This window comes from Triturus cristatus, chromosome 5_1, assembly GCF_964204655.1.
Source record: "Triturus cristatus chromosome 5_1, aTriCri1.1, whole genome shotgun sequence".
NCBI lineage: Eukaryota > Metazoa > Chordata > Amphibia > Caudata > Salamandridae > Triturus > Triturus cristatus.
This window is the reverse complement of record NC_140587.1, coordinates 173702546-173723606: the sequence shown is the minus strand read 5'-3', so window position 1 is coordinate 173723606 and position 21061 is coordinate 173702546. Positions and strand designations below refer to the sequence as shown.

General features: G+C 44.6%; 1 protein-coding gene and 1 long non-coding RNA gene across 2 annotated transcripts in view; both read left to right on the top strand.

The window, feature by feature from the left end:
• LOC146830576 (lymphotoxin-alpha-like) overlaps positions 1-11170 on the top strand; it is a 42326-nt gene extending 31156 nt beyond the window's left edge. The window contains exon 4 of the mRNA XM_085604053.1: positions 9313-11170. Within this exon, the coding sequence (XP_085460179.1) occupies positions 9313-9746 (434 nt within the window). The 3' untranslated portion in view covers positions 9747-11170. The remainder of the gene's footprint in view (positions 1-9312) is intronic.
• Positions 11171-18289: 7119 nt separating this feature from the next.
• On the top strand, positions 18290-18910 carry LOC146830575 (uncharacterized). The gene is made up of 3 exons (XR_014961167.1): positions 18290-18391; positions 18492-18653; positions 18800-18910. It is a non-coding gene; the product is annotated as an uncharacterized LOC146830575 (long non-coding RNA).
• Positions 18911-21061: the final 2151 nt, after the last annotated feature.

The following is a 21061-nucleotide window of genomic DNA, read 5'->3' as shown; positions in this document are numbered from 1 at the left end:
CAAGCATTGATGGATTGATTGTACAGTACAGCAGGTATCTGGGCATCAAGCATTTAATGGATTGATTATACAGTACAGCAGGTATCTGGGCATCAAGCATTGATGGAGTGGTAAAGTACAGCGAGGATCTGGGCATCAAGCATTGATGGATTGGTGGTACAGTACAGCAGGTATCTGGGCATTAAGCATTGATGGATTGGTGGTAGAGTACAGCAGGTATCTGGGCATCAAGCATTGATGGATTGATTTTACAGTACAGCAGGTATCTGGGCATCAAGCATTGATGAAGTGGGGGTACAGAACGGCAGGTATCTGGGCATCAAGCAATGATGGATTGGTGGTACAGTATAGCAGGTATCTGGCCATCAAGAATTGATGGATTGGTGGTACAGTACAGCAGGTATCTAGGCATCATGCATTGATGGACTGGTGGTAGAGTACAGCAGATATCTGGGCACCAAGCATTGATGGATTGGTGGGACAGTGCAGCGGGTAAAGTGCAGCAGGTATCTGGCCATAAGGCAATGATGGGTTGGCGGTACAGTACAGCAGGTATCAGCGCATCAGGCATTGATGGATTGGTGGTAGAGTACAGCAGGTATCTGGGCATCAGGCATTGATGTATTGGTGGTACGGTACAACAGGTATCTGGGCATCAAGCATTGATGGATTGTACAGTACTGCAGGTATCTGGGCATCAAGCATTGATGGATTGGTACAGTATTGCGAGTATCTGGGCATCAAGCATTGATGGGTGGTGGTACAATACAGCAGGTATCTGGGCATCAAGCATTGATGGATTGTACAGTACAGCGAGTATCTGGGCATCAAGCATTGATGGATTGGTGGTACAGTACAGTAGGTATCTGGGCATCAATCATTGATGGATTGGTACAGTACAGCAGGTATCTGGGCATTAAGCTTTGATGGATTGATAGAGTCCAGCAGGTATCTGAGTATCAAGCATTGATGGATTTTACAGTACCGCAGGTATCTGGGCATCAAGCATTGATGGATTGGTGGTACAGTACAGCGAGTATCTGGGCATCAAGCATTGATGGATTGGTGGTACAGTACAGCAGGTATCTGGGCATCAAGCATTGATGGATTGGTTGTACAGTGCAGCAGGTATCTGGGCATCAAGCTTTGGTGGAGTGGTGGTAGAGTACAGCAGGTGTCTGGGCACCATGCATTGATGGATTGTACAGTACAGCAGGTATCTGGGCATCAGGCATTGATGGATTGGTGGTACAGTGCAGCAGGTATCTGGGCATAAAGTATTGATGGATTGTACAGTACAGCAGGCATCTATTCTTCGGGCATTGATGGATTGGTGGTACAGTGCAGCAAGTATCTGGGCATCAAGCATTGATGGATTGGTGGCACAGTGCAGCAGGTATCTGCGCATCAAGCACTGATGGATTGGTGGTAGATTACAGCAGGTATCTGGGCATCTAGCATTGCTGGATTGATTGTACACTTCAGCAGGTATTTGGGCATCAAACATCGATGGATTGGTGGTACAGAACAGCAGGTATCTAGGCATAAAGCATTGATGGATTGATGGTACAGTACAGCAGGTGTCTGGGCATCAGGCATTGATAGTACAGTACAGCAGGTATCTGGGCACCAGGCATTGATGGATTGGTGGTACAGTGCAACAGGTATCTGGGCATCAAGCACTGATGGATTGGTGGTAGAGTACAGCAGGTATCTGGGCATCAAGCATTGATGGATTGGTGGTACAGTACATCAGGTATCTGGGCATCTAGCATTGATAGATTGTACAGTACAGCAGGTATCTGGGCATCAAGCATTGATGGATTGGTGGTACAGAACAGCAAGTATCTGGGCATAAAACATTGATGAATTGGTGGTACAGTACAGCAGGTAACTGGACACCATGCATTGATGGATTGGTGGTACAGTGCAGCAGGTATCTGGGCATCAAGAATTGATGGATTGGTGGTACAGTACAGCAGGTATCTGGGCATCTAGCATTATTGAATTGATTGTACAGTACAGCAGGTATCTGGGCATCAAACATTGATGGATTGGTGGTACAGAACAGCAAGTATCTGGGCATACAGCATTGATGCATTGGTGGTACAGTACAGCAGGTATCTGGGCACCATGCATTGATGGATTGGTGGTACAGTACAGCAGGTATATGGGCATCACACATTGATGGTTTGGTGGTAGAGTGCAGCAGGTATCTGGGCATCAAGCATTGATGGATTAGTGGTACTGTACAGCAGGTATCTGGGCATCAAGCATCGATGGATTGGTGGTGCAGAACAGCAGGTATCTGGGCATAAAGCTTTGATGGATTGGTGGTACAGTACAGCGAGTTTCTAGGCATCAATCATTGACGGATTGGTGGTACAGTGCAGCAGGTATCTGGGCATCATACACTGATGGATTGGTACAGTACAACAGGTATCTGGGCATCAATTATTGATGGATTGGTACAGTACAGTGAGCATCTGGGCATCAACCATTGATGGATTGGTGGTAGAGTACAGCAGGTATCTGGGCATCAAGCATTTATGATTTGATTGTACAGTACAGCAGCTATCTGGGCATCAAACATTGGTGGATTGGTGGTATAGTACAGCAGGTATCTGGGCAACTAGCATTGATGGATTGATTGTACAGTTCAGCAGGTATCTGGGCATCAAGCATCGATGGATTGGTGGTGCAGAACAGCAGGTATCTGGGCATAAAGCTTTGATGGATTGGTGGTACAGTACAGCAGGTGTCTGGGCAGCAAGCATGGATGCATTGGTGGTACAGTACAGCAGGTATCTGGGCACCAGGCATTGATGGATTGGTGGTACAGTGCAGCAGGTATCTGGGCATCAAACATTGATGGATTGGTGGTACAGTACAGCGAGTATCTGGGCATCAATCATTGATGGATTGGTGGTACAGTGCAGCAGGTATCTGGGCATCATACACTGATGGATTGGTACAGTAAAACAGGTATCTGGACATCAATTATTGATGGATTGGTACAGTACAGTGAGTATCTGGGCATCAACCATTGATGGATTGGTGGTAGAGTACAGCAGGTATCTGGGCATCAAGCATTGATGGATTGGTGGTACAGTACATCAGGTATCTGGGCATCTAGCATTGATAGATTGATTGTACAGTACAGCAGGTATCTGGGCATCAAGCATTGATGGATTGGTGGTACAGTACAGCAGGTAACTGGGCACCATGCATTGATGGATTGGTGGTACAGTGCAGCAGGTATCTGGGCATCAAGCATTGATGGATTGGTGGTACAGTACAGCAGGTATCTGGGCATCTAGCATTGATGGATTGATTGTACAGTACAGCAGGTATCTGGGCATCAAGCATTGATGGATTGGTGGTACAGAACAGCAAGTATCTGGGCATAAAGCATTGATGCATTGGTGGTACAGTACAGCAGGTATCTGGGCACTATGCATTGATGGATTGGTGGTACAGTACAGCAGGTATCTGGGCATCACACATTGATGGATTGGTGGTAGAGTGCAGCAGGTATCTGGGCATCAATCACTGATGGATTGGTGGTACTGTACAGCAGGTATCTGGGCATAAAGCTTTGATGGATTGGTGGTACAGTACAGCGAGTATCTAGGCATCAATCATTGATGGATTGGTGGTACAGTGCAGCAGGTGTCTGGGCAGCAAACATTGATGCATTGGTGGTACAGTACAGCAGGTATCTGGGCACCAGGCATTGATGGATTGGTGGTACAGTGCAGCAGGTATCTGGGCATCAAGCATTGATGGATTGGTGGTACAGTACAGCGAGTATCTAGGCACCAGGCATTGATGGATTGGTGGTACAGTGCAGCAGGTATCTGGGCATCATACACTGATGGATTGGTACAGTACAACAGGTATCTGGGCATCAATTAATGATGGATTGGTACAGTACAGTGAGCATCTGGGCATCAACCATTGATGGATTGGTGGTAGAGTACAGCAGGTATCTGGGCATCAAGCATTTATGGATTGATTGTACAGTACAGCAGCTATCTGGGCATCAAGCATTGGTGGATTGGTGGTACAGTACAGCAGGTATCTGGGCAACTGGCATTGATGGATTGATTGTACTGTACAGCAGGTATCTGGGCATCAAGCATTGATGGATTGGTGGTGCAGAACAGCAGGTGTCTGGCCAGCAAGCATTGATGCATTGGTGGTACAGTACAGCAGGTATCTGGGCACCAGGCATTGATGGATTGGTGGTAGAGTACAGCAGGTGTCTGGGCATCAAGCATTGATGGATTGGTACAGTACAACAGGTATCTGGGCATCAATTATTGATGGATTGGTACAGTACAGTGAGCATCTGGGAAACAACCATTGATGGATTGGTGGTAGAGTAGAGCAGGTATCTGGGCATCAAGCATTTATGGATTGATTGTACAGTACAGCAGGTATCTGGGCATCAAACATTGATGGATTGGTGGTACAGAACAGCAAGTATCTGGGCATAAAGCATTGATGCATTGGTGGTACAGTACAGCAGGTATCTGGGCACCATGCATTGATGGATTGGTGGTACAGTACAGCAGGTATCTGGGCATCACACATTGATGGATTGGTGGTAGAGTGCAGCAGGTATCTGGGCATCAAGCATTGATGGATTGGTGGTACTGTACAGCAGGTATCTGGGCATCAAGCATCGATAGATTGGTGGTGCAGAACAGCAGGTATCTGGGCATAAAGCTTTGATGGATTGGTGGTACAGTACAGCGAGTATCTAGGCATCAATCATTGACGGATTGGTGGTACAGTGCAGCAGGTATCTGGGCATCATACACTGATGGATTGGTACAGTACAACAGGTATCTGGGCATCAATTATTGATGGATTGGTACAGTACAGTGAGCATCTGGGCATCAACCATTGATGGATTGGTGGTAGAGTACAGCAGGTATCTGGGCATCAAGCATTTATGGATTGATTGTACAGTACAGCAGCTATCTGGGCATCAAACATTGGTGGATTGGTGGTAAAGTACAGCAGGTATCTGGGCAACTAGCATTGATGGATTGATTGTACAGTACAGCAGGTATCTGGGCATCAAGCATCGATGGATTGGTGGTGCAGAACAGCAGGTATCTGGGCATAAAGCTTTGATGGATTGGTGGTACAGTACAGCAGGTGTCTGGGCAGCAAGCATGGATGCATTGGTGGTACAGTACAGCAGGTATCTGGGCACCAGGCATTGATGGATTGGTGGTACAGTGCAGCAGGTATCTGGGCATCAAACATTGATGGATTAGTGGTACAGTACAGCGAGTATCTGGGCATCAATCATTGATGGATTGGTGGTACAGTGCAGCAGGTATCTGGGCATCATACACTGATGGATTGGTACAGTACAACAGGTATCTGGACATCAATTATTGATGGATTGGTACAGTACAGTGAGTATCTGGGCATCAACCATTGATGGATTGGTGGTAGAGTACAGCAGGTATCTGGGCATCAAGCATTGATGGATTGGTGGTACAGTACATCAGGTATCTGGGCATCTAGCATTGATAGATTGATTCTACAGTACAGCAGGTATCTGGGCATCAAGCATTGATGGATTGGTGGTACAGAACAGCAAGTATCTGGGCATAAAACATTGATGAATTGGTGGTACAGTACAGCAGGTAACTGGGCACCATGCATTGATGGATTGGTGGTACAGTGCAGCAGGTATCTGGGCATCAAGCATTGATGGATTGGTGGTACAGTACAGCAGGTATCTGGGCATCAAGCATTGATGGATTGGTGGTACAGAACAGCATGTATCTGGGCATAAAGCATTGATGCATTGGTGGTACAGTACAGCAGGTATCTGGGCACTATGCATTGATGGATTGGTGGTACAGTACAGCAGGTATCTGGGCATCACACATTGATGGATTGGTGGTAGAGTGCAGCAGGTATCTGGGCATCAAGCACTGATGGATTGGTGGTACTGTACAGCAGGTATCTGGGCATAAAGCTTTGATGGATTGGTGGTACAGTACAGCGAGTATCTAGGCATCAATCATTGATGGATTGGTGGTACAGTGCAGCAGGTGTCTGGGCAGCAAACATTGATGCATTGGTGGTACAGTACAGCAGGTATCTGGGCACCAGGCATTGATGGATTGGTGGTACAGTGCAGCAGGTATCCGGGCATCAAGCATTGATGGATTGGTGGTACAGTACAGTGAGTATCTAGGCACCAGGCATTGATGGATTGGTGGTACAGTGCAGCAGGTATCTGGGCATCATACACTGATGGATTAGTACAGTACAACAGGTATCTGGGCATCAATTAATGATGGATTGGTACAGTACAGTGAGCATCTGGGCATCAACCATTGATGGATTGGTGGTAGAGTACAGCAGGTATCTGGGCATCAAGCATTTATAGATTGATTGTACAGTACAGCAGCTATCTGGGCATCAAGCATTGGTGGATTGGTGGTACAGTACAGCAGGTATCTGGGCAACTGGCATTGATGGATTGATTGTACTGTACAGCAGGTATCTGGGCATCAAGCATTGATGGATTGGTGGTGCAGAACAGCAGGTATCTGGGCATAAAGCTTTGATGGATTGGTTATACAGTACAGCAGGTGTCTGGGCAGCAAGCATTGATGCATTGGTGGTACAGTACAGCAGGTATCTGGGCACCAGGCATTGATGGATTGGTGGTAGAGTACAGCAGGTATCTGGGCATCAAGCATTGATGGATTGGTACAGTACAACAGGTATCTGGGCATCAATTATTGATGGATTGGTACAGTACAGTGAGCATCTGGGCATCAACCATTGATGGATTGGTGGTAGAGTACAGCAGGTATCTGGGCATCAAGCATTTATGGATTGATTGTACAGTACAGCAGCTATCTGGGCATCAAGCATTGGTGGATTGGTGGTACAGTACAGCAGGTATCTGGGCAACTAGCATTGATGGAATGATTGTACAGTACAGCAGGTATCTGGGCATCAAGCATCGATGGATTGGTGGTGCAGAACAGCAGGTATCTGGGCATAAAGCTTTGATGGATTGGTTGTACAGTACAGCAGGTGTCTGGGCAGCAAGCATTGATGCATTGGTGGTACAGTACAGCAGGTATCTGGGCACCAGGCATTGATGGATTGGTGGTAGAGTACAGCAGGTATCTGGGCATCAAGCATTGATGGATTGTTGTACAGGACAGCAGGTACCTAGGCATCAAGCATTGATGGATTGTTGTACAGTACAGCAGTTATCTGGGCTTCAATCATTAATGGATTGGTGGTAGAGTACAGCAGGTATTTGGGCATCAAGCATTGATAGATTGTACAGTACAGCAGGTATCCGGGCATCAAGCATTGATGGTTTGGTACAGAATATTGATTATCTGGGCGTCAATCATTGATGGATTGGTGGTAGAGTACAGCAGGTATCTGGGCATTAAGGATTGATGGATTGTTGTGCACGACAGCAGGTATCTGGGCATCATACACTGATGGATTGATACAGTACAACAGGTATCTGGACATCAATTATTGATGGATTGGTACAGTACAGTGAGTATCTGGGCATCAACCATTGATGGATTGGTGGTAGAGTACAGCAGGTATCTGGGCATCAAGCATTGATGGATTGTTGTACAGGACAGCAGGTACCTGGGCATCAAGCATTGATGGATTGTTGTACAGTACAGCAGGTATCTGGGCATCAATCATTAATGGATTGGTGGTAGAGTACAGCAGGTATCTGGGCATCAAGCATTGATGGATTGTACAGTACAGCAGGTATCTGGGCATCAAGCATTGATGGTTTGGTACAGTATATTGATTATCTGGGCGTCAATCATTGATGGATTGGTGGTAGAGTACAGCAGGTATCTGGGCATCAAGCATTGATGGATTGTTGTACACGACAGCAGGTATCTGGGCATCAAGCATTGATGGATTGGTACAGTACAGTGAGTATCTGGGCATCAAGTATTGATGAATTGGTGGTAGAGTACAGCAGGTATCTGGGCATCAAGCATTGATAGATTGTTGTACAGGACAGCAGGTATCTGAGCATCAAGCATTGATGGATTGGTACAGTATATTGAGTATCTGGGCGTCAATCATTGATGGATTGTTGGTAGCATATAGCAGGTATCTGGGCATCAATCATTGATGGATTGGTACAGTACAGCGAGTATCTGGGCATCAAGCATTGATGGATTGGTACAGTACAGTGAGTACCTGGGCATCAAGCATTGATGGATTGGTGGTACAGTACAGCCGGTATCTGGGCATCAATCATTGATGGATTGGTACAGTGAGCATCTGAGTATCAAGCATTGATGGATTGGCACAGTACAGCGAGTATCTGGGCAACAAGCATTGATGGATTGGTACAGTACAGTTAGTATCTGGCATCAAGCATTGATGGATTGGTGGTACAGGACAGCAGGTATCTAGGCTTTAAGTATTGATGGATTGGTAGAGTCCAGCAGGTATCTGGGCATGAAGCATTGATGGATTGGGGGTACAGGACAGAATATATCTGGGCATCAAGCATTGATGGATTGGGGTACAGGACAGAATATATCTGGGCATCAGTCATTGATGGGTTGGTGGTAGAATCCAGCAGGTATCTTGGCATCAAGCATTGATGGATTGGTGGTGCAGGACAGAATGTATCTGGGCAACAGGCATTGATGGGTTGTTGGTACAGTACAGCAGATATATGGCATCAAACATTGATGGATTGGTGGAACACTAGAGCAGGTATGTCTGTGACATGAAGAGATGCAGAATAACTGGGCATCTGTGCTTCACACATGTATTGGCTTGTTGGTACAGTAGAGCAAATATTTCTGCATCAAGCATTGTTGGATTAGTGGGCATTATATAGTGTATCTATGCATAAAGCACTACAGTGGGGTATCTCTGTGTCAAGCACTGATGGAACTCAGGAGCTGGTATCTCCTCGTCATCCAATGATGGACTGGTGGGGCACTAGAGTGAGTTTCTTCAAGGGAAGTATTGATGGTTTAGTGTGAATTTTGGGCAGGTACCTCCAAATCAAGCATTGATGGTTTGATGGAACCCAAGAGCAGGTATCTCTGCGTTTAACAAATGCTCTCCAGTTTCTTTGCTATGTAGATGTTGGGTTAAAGGCTACTGTTAATCATGGTGCTGATGTTGAGCTGAAGACCACTTATAACTGTGATTTGCTTATGCCTGTCTTGGCTTTTTATGCTCAAAATAACCAAAATTCACTATTGAACCCTGTACTCACCTCTGTTTTATGATTGGTTGCAGGTATAACTGAGAAGAATGGGAGATCAGTGAAGTGGTCAGACAGCACCTCGCATGCATTCACACGTGGCCACGTTCAACTTCAGAACAACTCCCTGGTGATCCCATCTACAGGGATGTACTTCGTCTACGCCCAGGTGGTCTTCAGTGGCAGCAGCAGCCCCGAAGCAGGGGCTCTCTACGTCTCACACATCATCATGCGTTTCTCCAAGTCCTACCCTGAGCCCTCTCCCCTGATGAGCGCCCAGAAGACAACATTTGTTGAAGCAACACCAGCACACGGCAAGAGGCCAACCAGCCGCTGGTTTCGCACCATATACCAGGGCGCGGTGTTCCACTTGGATAATCGGGATCAGCTGTTCACGCAGATGGAGCACCATCTTTCTCACTTAGTGGTCTCTTATGACTCAACTTACTTTGGGTTGTTTGCAGTGTAGAAAGCCAGCTTAGGGTAGAGGCAGAGGAAATGCCACCAGCCACGTTTGAGCGCATATTTATGTTACATGACTTAATTTATTTATTTATTTTGACAAAAACTGAGAACAAAATGGAAGGACAATCCGACCTGGGCTTGGCTTCAGCTAACGTGCCACGTGCAGGGGTGCTCGGCATCACGTGAGATAAGCTACCATTGTGGAAGGGTTGTATGACGGTACAACGCATGTAAATACATCGTGTGCCTTTGACACGCATTTTTTTTGCATGCATGTTTTTACAGAGAAAATGCATTTACAATGCATGCCAGTACTACGCATTGTTTTTAGATTTAAAAACAATGTATTTGTGGGGGGAGATTCGCTGTAAAACTATGCATCCTAAAAAATGCGTGGGAAAGGCACAAAAGGCAGTAAAAACCTCGTTGTAAAGGCTGTTTCCCCTGTGGAAGAGTTACACATTACACAAGTATTCTGAATGTACTGAAAAACGAAATTAAGCTAATATGTCATTATCATTCCTCAAGCAAGGAGCATGACAGTAATATTTGCGAAATACTATTGGGTTTCCAAGATGTGTTGATCTTCCTCAACGGTGCTCAGTCCTCCAGCCAAAGCACTGGAGGCTGTTTGGAAGGTCCTCAGCCAATCAGATTTCTTCTTATCAGCAACAGGGGCAATAACATGAAAGCTGTCTCTATAAAATGCCACAAAAAAATAATGAGAGGGGAACGAGCTGAGTACAATGCACATTGAAAGTTGTTATTACAAAATGAAGATTACATTGATGTTTATTTATATTTTATGACTTATTTATTATTCGATAATAAAAAATATTTTTGAACAGTGACCTTCCTTATCTGTTTATTATTATTATTATTTTTTTACCAAGGTAAAGTCAAACAAATGCATATCTCCAATCTATTCATAAATGACACAAAGGGGGCACAACTAACACTCACAGTGTCTGAGCATAGGGCTATCAGTCGAGAGGTGACATCAATGGATCAAGGCAGTAGACTGAAATGGTCGAAAGTGATCCCAAAAATTTTTGTAGGGGAAGTTCTGTCCAATACAGAGAAGGAAGTTAATATCTGTTTGGACATTGACGCGTCAAACACACTGATTATAGAGGCTTATGAAATTATTTGTAAACAAATCAGTAGTAAGTTGACGAAGCAAATGCACCCCGAATCAACTATCAGAGGGAAAAGATGGTTTGATAAAGACTGTACTAGGGCACATTTTGCCCTCCTAAAAGCATTAAAGCAGTGCCCCAGAAATAGGGAGCAAATTAGGGGTTTAAGGAAATCCTATAAACAAGCCATTCGGACAAGAAAAAATCAGATCAAAGACGAGGCATGGGACAAACTTTTGTCCCTGGAGGTCCTGAGGGACAGTGGAAAATTCTGGCAAACTATTAATGATCCTTACTTCTCCAGTGAGGATAATTCATGTCTTGATTGTAATATCCAAGATGAACAATGGACTGCCCACTTTGAGAAAATATATGGCAGTCAGGGGGCTGAGAGACCACAAGAATATATCTTTAACTTGGAATCACGGTCAGTAGTGGTCTTCCAGGAGAGTGAAGTATTTAAAGCTATAACAGAGACCATGGTTAATAAGGCGCCAGGCCCAGATGGGGTCCCGGCGGACCTCTATAAAAGTTATCCAAGATTCTGGGCAAGGATACTGACTAATATTTTTAATGCCTCAGGCTCAAATATACTGCCCGCCTCTTGGTCAAAATCCATTATTATCCCGGTATTTAAAAAAGGCCAAAGAGATGATCCAGCCTGTTACAGACCCATCTCCTTGATAGACTCTGCTGTGAAGATTTTAGGCAGAGTTATATTAGCTAGATTGACAGATCATTTTGAGGGAAGGGGGATCCTTTCTAATGCTCAATATGGATTTAGAGCTAAAAGGAGCACATTAAATCAATGTCTTAATTTACAGCTCCTTATCAGTAAGTATACTGTTGCTAAAAAGGGTTCCCTCTTCCTGGGATTCATGGACCTATCAACAGCTTTTCATCTAGTCAACAGGACAAAGCTGTGGCAAATTTTAATTGATATGGGGATCGACCGTGCTTTAGTTAAATTTCTCGCCGACCTCCACTGTGGCTTGATCATCTCTATACGAGTCACCCAAGATGGAAGATGCACAAGGTACTTTAAATCAGAAAGAGGAGTTAGGCAGGGGTGCATTTTGGCCCCCCTGGTTTTCACATTATACATTAATGCATTAGAACCTGCCCTGAAGGGAGCCTCACTAGATGTCCCGAGAGTAGGAGACACAACCATTCCAGTTCTCCTTTATGCCGATGACGCAGTTTTATTGGCCCGCACAGGAATTGGGCTAAATAAATTGTTAATGAAGTTTGACACATTTATGGAATCACTTGATCTAAAATTAAACGCAAAGAAATCTCACGTAATGATAGTAGGGGAACAAAGAAAAAAGAAAAATACAATGACATTTTTTTGTGGCAAAGATGAGGTTAGTAGGGTCCCTGTTTTTACATATCTAGGTCTCTTATTTGATGAGAAGGGGTCCTGGGGTCCGCAAATGAACCTTAAAAGAAATGTATTTGCAAGATCCACATCAGCCCTTATGGGTTTCTCAAAACGTATAGGAGCCAGACCCATGGAAGCTATTTTAAAGGTTTACAAGCAAAATGCCTTGCAATAGCTACTTATGGTTCTGAGATCTGGGGGTATGTTACTGAAAACCAGCAGATCCAAGTGGTGGAAAATGCATTTCTAAGAACCTTATTATCCGTGCCGCAGTCAACCCCTACTTTTTCGATACATGTGGAGACGGGGCTGGATTATGTTTTAGACACAGTGAAAATGGCCCCGATAATATGTTGGCTCAAGACCTGGCTCAATGAAGAGATATCTTTGAACCACATGATTTTAAAAGATTGTCTGGCTCTAGATATGGCCAGTAAAATCCCGTGGTTAGCATATATTGAATCAACTCTTAAAAAACTCTATTAAGAAAGCAGACTTGGATTTGATAAAAACTGCCATGGTAAATTTTCAACTTGCAGAAAGAGAAGAATTAGAGTTGAAAAAACCTTTAGTTAGATTACACTTTGGGTTAGTGAGTTTACCTGGTCTGGAACCCTACCTGAAGCTAGTAACACGCCCCTTCCATCGTTTTCTGTTAATCAGATTTCGATTTAACTTAATTCATTTCTCTTTGGGAGATTTTCCCAAATGGGGTGTTCCGGATAAAGCTGAGCCCTGCAAGTGCGATAATTCATCGTCACAAGATACTTTACATTTTGTCATGTTTGCAGGTTTTACTCAGACATTAGGAAAAGGTATTTAGTACCGTTGCTTAAGGAAATAGGGTTTGCTCAGGTTAGACCAGCACTTGTACATTTACAATTACTGAGTAATGTCCGGACAATTTTCCATTTTCCATGTCGCTAATTTCTTAGTTGCTGCTGTTCGTATTAATAACACGAAGAAAGAAAAAGTTGGCTCAGGGCACGCTTTACTCTGATCTGGTATGACGCTGTGGTTTTTATTCTGATTTTATTAGATGGTTATGACTTTTAATCTGATTTTAAGTCTATATTAATTAATGATTTTAACTGTATGGAATTTTTATTGTATACCCCTGTATGAATTTGAGGGGAACGTGTCTTAGGTTCCGGTCTCTTGCCCTATATAATGTTAATTAACAGAATTTATGGTGCTATATCTGTTTCCACTTTTAACTTGTCTACTGATGTAATTTTCTGTAATTGTCTCTTTTTGTGATATTAATTTTATCGAATAAAAGTATATGACTGACTGACTGACTGACTGACACAAAGGGATCATTTTGACACCACCCGAGGATAAAATATTCTGACATAAATATTGTGTCCTGAATATCGTTTACAGTTAATCATCGAAAATTTATACCCAATGGAGAGATATTTTTGTAAACAATATTTTGGCCACAATATTTATTTCACACAATATTTTTGTTCTTGATACTTTGATATACAATAACATAAAACATAACATAACAGGTGTATTTGTAAAGCGCACGATTACCCGTAGGTGTCCTGGCGCTGAATAACAGATGTTTATTGTTACCCAACTCAATGGTACTCATTTTATCGACCTCAGATGGATGAAAGGCTGAGTGGACCCGCCGGGCTTTGAACCTGTGACCATGGGGTCAAACACAGGCCCCAGCAGTGGCTGCTTTAGTCCACTGTGCCACCAGACCCGGACCAGACCAGAGACTAACTCCTGTTCACAGCCCCAGTAAGTATAAAATTAGAGATATATTACATGATAAGAGACAGCCATCTGCATATACTGATTGGTAATGCGGAAAATTTAATTTCTCACACCAGCAGGGACTGCCTCCTTGGCATCTCTTCACTTATAACTGCAGCAGTGACATCTCTGACACCAGCCGAGACTGCCTCCTTGGCATCTCTTCACTTATAACTGCTGCAGTGACATCTCTGACACCAGCCGAGACTGCCTCTTTGGCATCTCTTCACTTATAACAGGTGCAGTGGCATCTATGACACCAGCAGAGACTGCCTCCTTGCCGTCTCTTTACTTATGACCGGTGCAGTGACATCTCCGACACCAGCAGAGACTGCCTCCTTGGCATCTCTTCACTTATAACAGGCACAGTGACATCTCCTACACCGGCAGAGACTGCCTCCTTTGCACAGTGACTTCTCTCACACCAGCAGAGACTGCCTCCTTGGCCTCTATTCACTTATAACCAGCGCAGTGACATTTCTGACAGTGGCAGAGACTGCCTCCTTGGCGTCTCTTCTCTTATTCCGCGTGCAGTGGCATCTCTGACACCAGCAGAGACTGCCTCCATTGCGTATATTCACTTATAACCGGTGCAGTGGCATCACTCACACCACCAGAGACTGCCTCCTTGGTGTCTCTTCACTTATAACTGGCGCAGTGACATCACTGACACCAGCAGAGACTGCCTCCTTGGTGTCTCTTCACTTATAACTGGCGCAGTAACATCTCTCACACCAGCAGAGACTGCCTTCTTGGTCCTCTTCACTTATAACAGTTGCAGTGACATGCCTGGCACCAGCAGAGACTGCTTCCTTGGTGTCTCTTCATTTATAACTGGTGCAGTGGCATCACTGACACCAGCAGAGACTGCCTCCTTGGAGTCTCTTCACTTAAGACCGGTGCAGTGACATCTTCTGCACTGACAGAGACTGCCTCCTTGGCATCTCTTCATTCATACCGATACAGTGACATCTCTGGCACCAGCAAAGACTGCCTCCTTGACATCTCATCTCTGACACCAGCAGAGACAGCCTCTTTGGCGTCTCTTCACTTATACCCGGTGCAGTGACATTTCTGACACCAGCATAAACGGAATCCTTGACTTATCTTCACTTATAACCGGTGCAGTGACATCTCTGGCTCCAGCCGAGACTGCCTCCATGGCATCTCTTCTCTTATCTCTGGAGCAGTGACATCTCTATCACCAGCCGAGACTGCCTCCTTTGCATCTATTCACTTATAACTGGTGCAGTGACATCTCCGGCACCCCCAGAGACTGCTTCCACAGTGTCTCTTCAGTTATAACTGTCGCAGTGACATCTCTGACACCAGCGGAGACTGCCTCCTTGTCGTCTCTTTAATTATAACGGGCACAGTGACATCTTCTGCACCGGCAGAGATTGCTTCCTTGGCACAGTGACTTCTCTCACTCCAGCAGAGACTGCCGTCTTGGTGTCTCTTCACTTATAACAGACGCAGTGACATCTATGACACCTGCCGAGACTGCCTCCTTGGCGTCTCTTCACCTATGACCGGCGCAGTGACATCTCTCACACCAGCAGAGACTGCTTTCTTCGTGTCTCTTCACTTATAACAGGTGCAGGGGCATCTATGACACCAGCCGAGACTGCCTCCTTGGCATCTCTTCACTTATGACCAGTGCAGTGACATCTGTGACACCCGCAGAGACTGCCTTATTGGCATCTCTTCCCTTATAATGGGCATAGTGACATCTTCTACACCGGCAGAGACTGCCTCTTTTGCACAGTGACTTCTCTCACACCAGCAGATACTGCCTTCTTGATGTCTCTTTACTTATAACAGGCGCAGTGACATCTATGGCACAGCCAAGACTGCCTCCTTGGTGTCTCCTCACTTTTAATGGCTGCAATGATATCTTTGATAACAGCAGACACTGCCTCCTTGGCGTCTCTTTACTTGTGACTGGCGCAGTGACATCTCTTACCCAAGCAGAGACTGCCTTATTGGCGTCTCTTCCCTTATAACAGGCACAGTGATATCTTTGACACCAGCAGAGACTGCCTTCTTGGCATCTCTTCACTTATAATGGGCATAGTGACATCTTCTACACCGGCAGAGACTGCCTCTTTTGCACAGTGACTTCTCCCACACCAGCAGAAACTGCCTTCTTGATGTCTCTTTACTTATAACAGGCACAGTGACATCTATGGCACCAGCCGAGACTGCCTCCTTGGTGTCTCCTCACTTTTAACGGCTGCAATGATATCTTTGATAACAGCAGACACTGCCTCCTTGGCGTCTCTTTACTTGTGACTGGCGCAGTGACATCTCTTACACAAGCAGAGACTGCCTTATTGGCGTCTCTTCCCTTATAACAGGCACTGTGATATCTTTGACACCAGCGGAGACTGCCTTTTTGGCATCTCTTCACTTATAATGGGCATAGTGACATCTTCTACACCGGCAGAGACTGCCTCTTTTGCACAGTGACTTCTCTCACACCAGCAGATACTGCCTTCTTGATGTCTCTTTACTTATAACAGGCGCAGTGACATCTATGGCACAGCCAAGACTGCCTCCTTGGTGTCTCCTCAGCTTTAACGGCTGCAATGATATCTTTGATAACAGCAGACACTGCCTCCTTGGCGTCTCTTTACTTGTGACTGGCGCAGTGACATCTCTTACACAAGCAGAGACTGCCTTATTGGCGTCTCTTCCCTTATAACAGGCACAGTGATATCTTTGACACCAGCGGAGACTGCCTTCTTGGCATCTCTTCACTTATAATGGGCATAGTGACATCTTCTACACCGGCAGAGACTGCCTCTTTTGCACAGTGACTTCTCTCACACCAGCAGATACTGCCTTCTTGATGTCTCTTTACTTATAACAGGCGCAGTGACATCTATGGCACAGCCAAGACTGCCTCCTTGGTGTCTCCTCAGTTTTAACGGCTGCAATGATATCTTTGATAACAGCAGACACTGCCTCCTTGGCGTCTCTTTACTTGTGACTGGCGCAGTGACATCTCTTACACAAGCAGAGACTGCCTTATTGGCGTCTCTTCCCTTATAACAGGCACAGTGATATCTTTGACACCAGCAGAGACTGCCTTCTTGGCATCTCTTCACTTATAATGGGCATAGTGACATCTTCTACACCGGCAGAGACTGCCTCTTTTGAACAGTGACCTCTCTCACACCAGTAGATACTGCCTTCTTGATGTCTCTTTACTTATAACACTGGAAGTGAAACAATACTCTATTAATGGAGTTAAAATAGACCTACAAAGTTTGACTAACTGTAAAACAACCAACATGATATATGCAGTCCTGTGTCCCTGCAACAAAACCTATGTAGGTGAGACATCTAGGTCGATGACAACACGACTAACAGAACACAGGTCGGCGATCAGGACGAAGAAACTGCAGGCGCCACGAGTGCAACACTTCGTTGATTTTAACCATACCACAGAGGATATTCGATGGCTGATTCTGGAGAAGATCAATACCAATGGACCTCAAGGGACTGAAATCCGTAAAAGGAGAGAGGTCTATCGGATATTTTCTCTAGATACGTATAAAAGAGAGCTTAACAATGAGATCCCGTGGAGTCAAGCCATTCGATATAACAACTAACGGGCCTTTTCCACACACAATCTAGAAAAAGTACAGTTATCATGTCGATGGACGCTTCACATATAGATCATGTCTATTGCCATATATAACCTTTGGTGATATATTTGAGGATGTAAGATACATGAAGGGACTCTATATACTCATTATCTATATTCCTTTAAGTTGGTTGGGGCTAGGGCTTTGTTATTCCTTCATCCCTAGTTTCTCAATACCCATGAATATATCGGTGGGTGTTACGTCATTGCTTCGAAGTTATGTTTTTACTCCCCGTAGTGGAATTGGAGGGATCACGGCATAAGATGTCGCTGGCGTGTGTATTCCTTTGAGACAGCAAACGGCATGTATCTCTTGATACATGCCATTGGATGATTTAAAATGACGCCGATAGAAATTGACCAATCACCAATGAGTTTAGGGAGTATATAGGATTCCCTGTGCCTTAGTCCTGTTTCTACCTCGATCGCTCATTTCGAAGTATTTGACATCAGTTTGATGGAGGATTAACGGTACCGGGTAAGTGAAGTAGGACCGCTAGTCTGAACAGTTCGTAATCTTTAAAAGAATCATAGGGCAGGTATTTTCATGTACCACGCCGCTTAAGAGCAGCACCAATTGTATGCGCCTTCCTTTAGATGGTGCGGCCAAACCGGAAAAAACGAGTTGGTCACTAAACGCTACAAACCTCGTGGGAGTGGTTAGACGACATATACTTGGACGGTACCAACGACCATCAGTAAGTGTAAAAATATTGGATTGGTTTGTGCCTTTTGATGGGTCCCATCATATTGAAGGGCCCGCGTATTCATTGGTTCCCGTTGTTTTCGCCGTTCTAGATATGTCTGGGTCACCGGCACCACATTTGCCCAATCCAATCAGTCACGTCAGAACCTAAGCGATCATAGATACATCTGCTAAAAAGACGGAAGAATACGATTTCCGAGGAAATATTAGTTTTGCGACTGAAACCTCGACAGGCATATATCCAAGGATCCGAGGTAACAATTGTAGCATTCCAAAGTAGTCCTAGCTACTAATGTATCTAAAGGATAGGAAGAAATTTCAGCCCAAGTGTAGATGGAGTTACTATGTTTAAGGAGGGCTAGGAACACTAAGCATGGTTTGTTGGTTTTTCTGTTCACAGATACGCTGTGTGACATTGTGGCCATATGACAGTATAGAAAGGATTACGCTGTACATCTTGAGCCTGACTATAGGAATCTAAATCGTTAACACAAGATCGACACAAAGAAGGTAGGCAGTTTCTGTGTTCACGATTACTAAATAGGGTAATCCCTGCCATAGATAATTTTACGGTTTCTTGGGTACCCTCACCATAGATTCAGCAGTTCACTCACTATATATATATTCTCGATGCTTTAGCTGGGTTCATTAGGTCTGTGATTTTTTTATGTACAATCCCTAGAATTTCAGAAAAGCATAAAGACCCATAGGCGGTTATAGGGCCATAGAGGCATTTATTATATGTCATATATTATGACTGATAAAAACACTATGGATTTGTTAACAAAATTGGAGATAGATTGTTTTTTATGTGTAAATAATGTGTAAATAATGTACATATGAATAGGTTTTGTGTAGTTTTTTGATAAATTGTGCACTTGAGTGATTTGGTATATACAAACAATTATAGTTGGTTTCCTTTTTTCATTATGTTATAGGAGCTAAGAAACCATGGCTACCTGAGGAAGGCTGAACGCCGAAACGCGCGTAGACATAATAGAGCCATGTTCAATAATAATTTTTTTTTGTTTGATATGAATTGCAATGTAATTATTTGACCAAATATGCAATGACACAGTATTCATGATAGAAACTGTTTGCAAAAAAGACTTTTGAGTAAAAGTGAAGTAATTCATTGTGTAAATGCATAAAATAATAAGCAATAAATAAATAGAAAGAAACTATTTATTTTTCTTGGAGTCATACTTGGTCAATGTGACAATATAGTTTTATATTTGTTTATTATTCTTGATACTATTTGTATATCACCTCACCTTACTAGTAATAGTTTCCTATTTATTGATTCACAAACATAGTGACATCTTCTACACCGGCAGAGACTGCCTCTTTTGAACAGTGACTTCTCTCAAACCAGCAGATACTGCCTTCTTGATGTCTCTTTACTTATAACAGGCGCAGTGCCATCTATGGCACCAGCCGAGACTGCCGCCTTGGTGTCTCCTCACTTTTAACGGCTGCAATGATATCTTTGATAACAGCAGACACTGCCTCCTTGGCGTCTCTTTACTTGTAACGGGCACAGTGATATCTTTGACATCAGCAGAGACTGCCTCCTTGGCGTCTCTTCACTTATATTGGGCACAGCGACTTCTTCTACACTGGCAGAGACTGCCTCCGTTGCATCGATCCACTCATAACCGACGCAGTGACATCTCTCCCACCAGCAGAGACTGCCTTCTTGGTGTCTCTTTACTTATAACGTGTGCAGTGATATCTTTGACAACAGCAGACACTGCCTCCTTGGTGTCTCTTCACTTATGACCAGCACTGTGACATCTCTCACACCAGAAGAGACTGCTTTCTTGGTGTCTCTTCACTTATGACCAGCGCAGTGACATCTCTGACACCAACAGAGACTGCCTTATTGGCATTTCTTCCCTTATAACGGGCACAATGATATCTTTGACACCAGCAGAGAGTGCCTCCTTGGCGTCTCATCACTTATAATGGGTACAGTGACATCGCTGACACCGGCAGACACTGTCTCATTGGCACCCCTTCACTTGTGACCGGCGCAGTGACATGTCTCACACCAGCAGTGCCTGCCTCCTAGACGTTTCTTCACTTATAACAGGCGCAGTGACATCTCTCACACCAGCAGAGACTGCCACCTAGACGTCTCTTCATTTATAACAGGGACACTGACATCTTCTTCACTGGCAGAGACTGCCTCCTAGACGTCCCTTCACTTATAACAGGCGCAGTGACATCTTTTGCACTGGCAGAGACTGCCTCCTTGACATCTCATCTCTGGCACCAGCAGAGACAGCTTTGTTGGCGTTTTTTCACTTATAACGGGAGCAATGACATTTATAACACCTGCCGAGACTGCCTCCTTGGCGTCTCTTCACATATAACGGGTGCAGTGATATCTTTGACACCTGCAGGCACTGCCTCCTTGGCATCTCCTCACTAATGACCTGCGCAGTGACACCTCTGACACCAGCAGAGACTGCCTCCATTGCGTATATTCACTTATAACCGGTGCAGTGGCATCGCTCACACCACCAGAGACTGCCTCCTTGTTGTCTTTTCACTTATAACTGGCGCAGTGACATGCCTGGCACCAGCAGAGACTGCTTCCTTGGTGTCTCTTCATTTATAACTGGTGCAGTAACATCTTTCACACCAGCAGAGACTG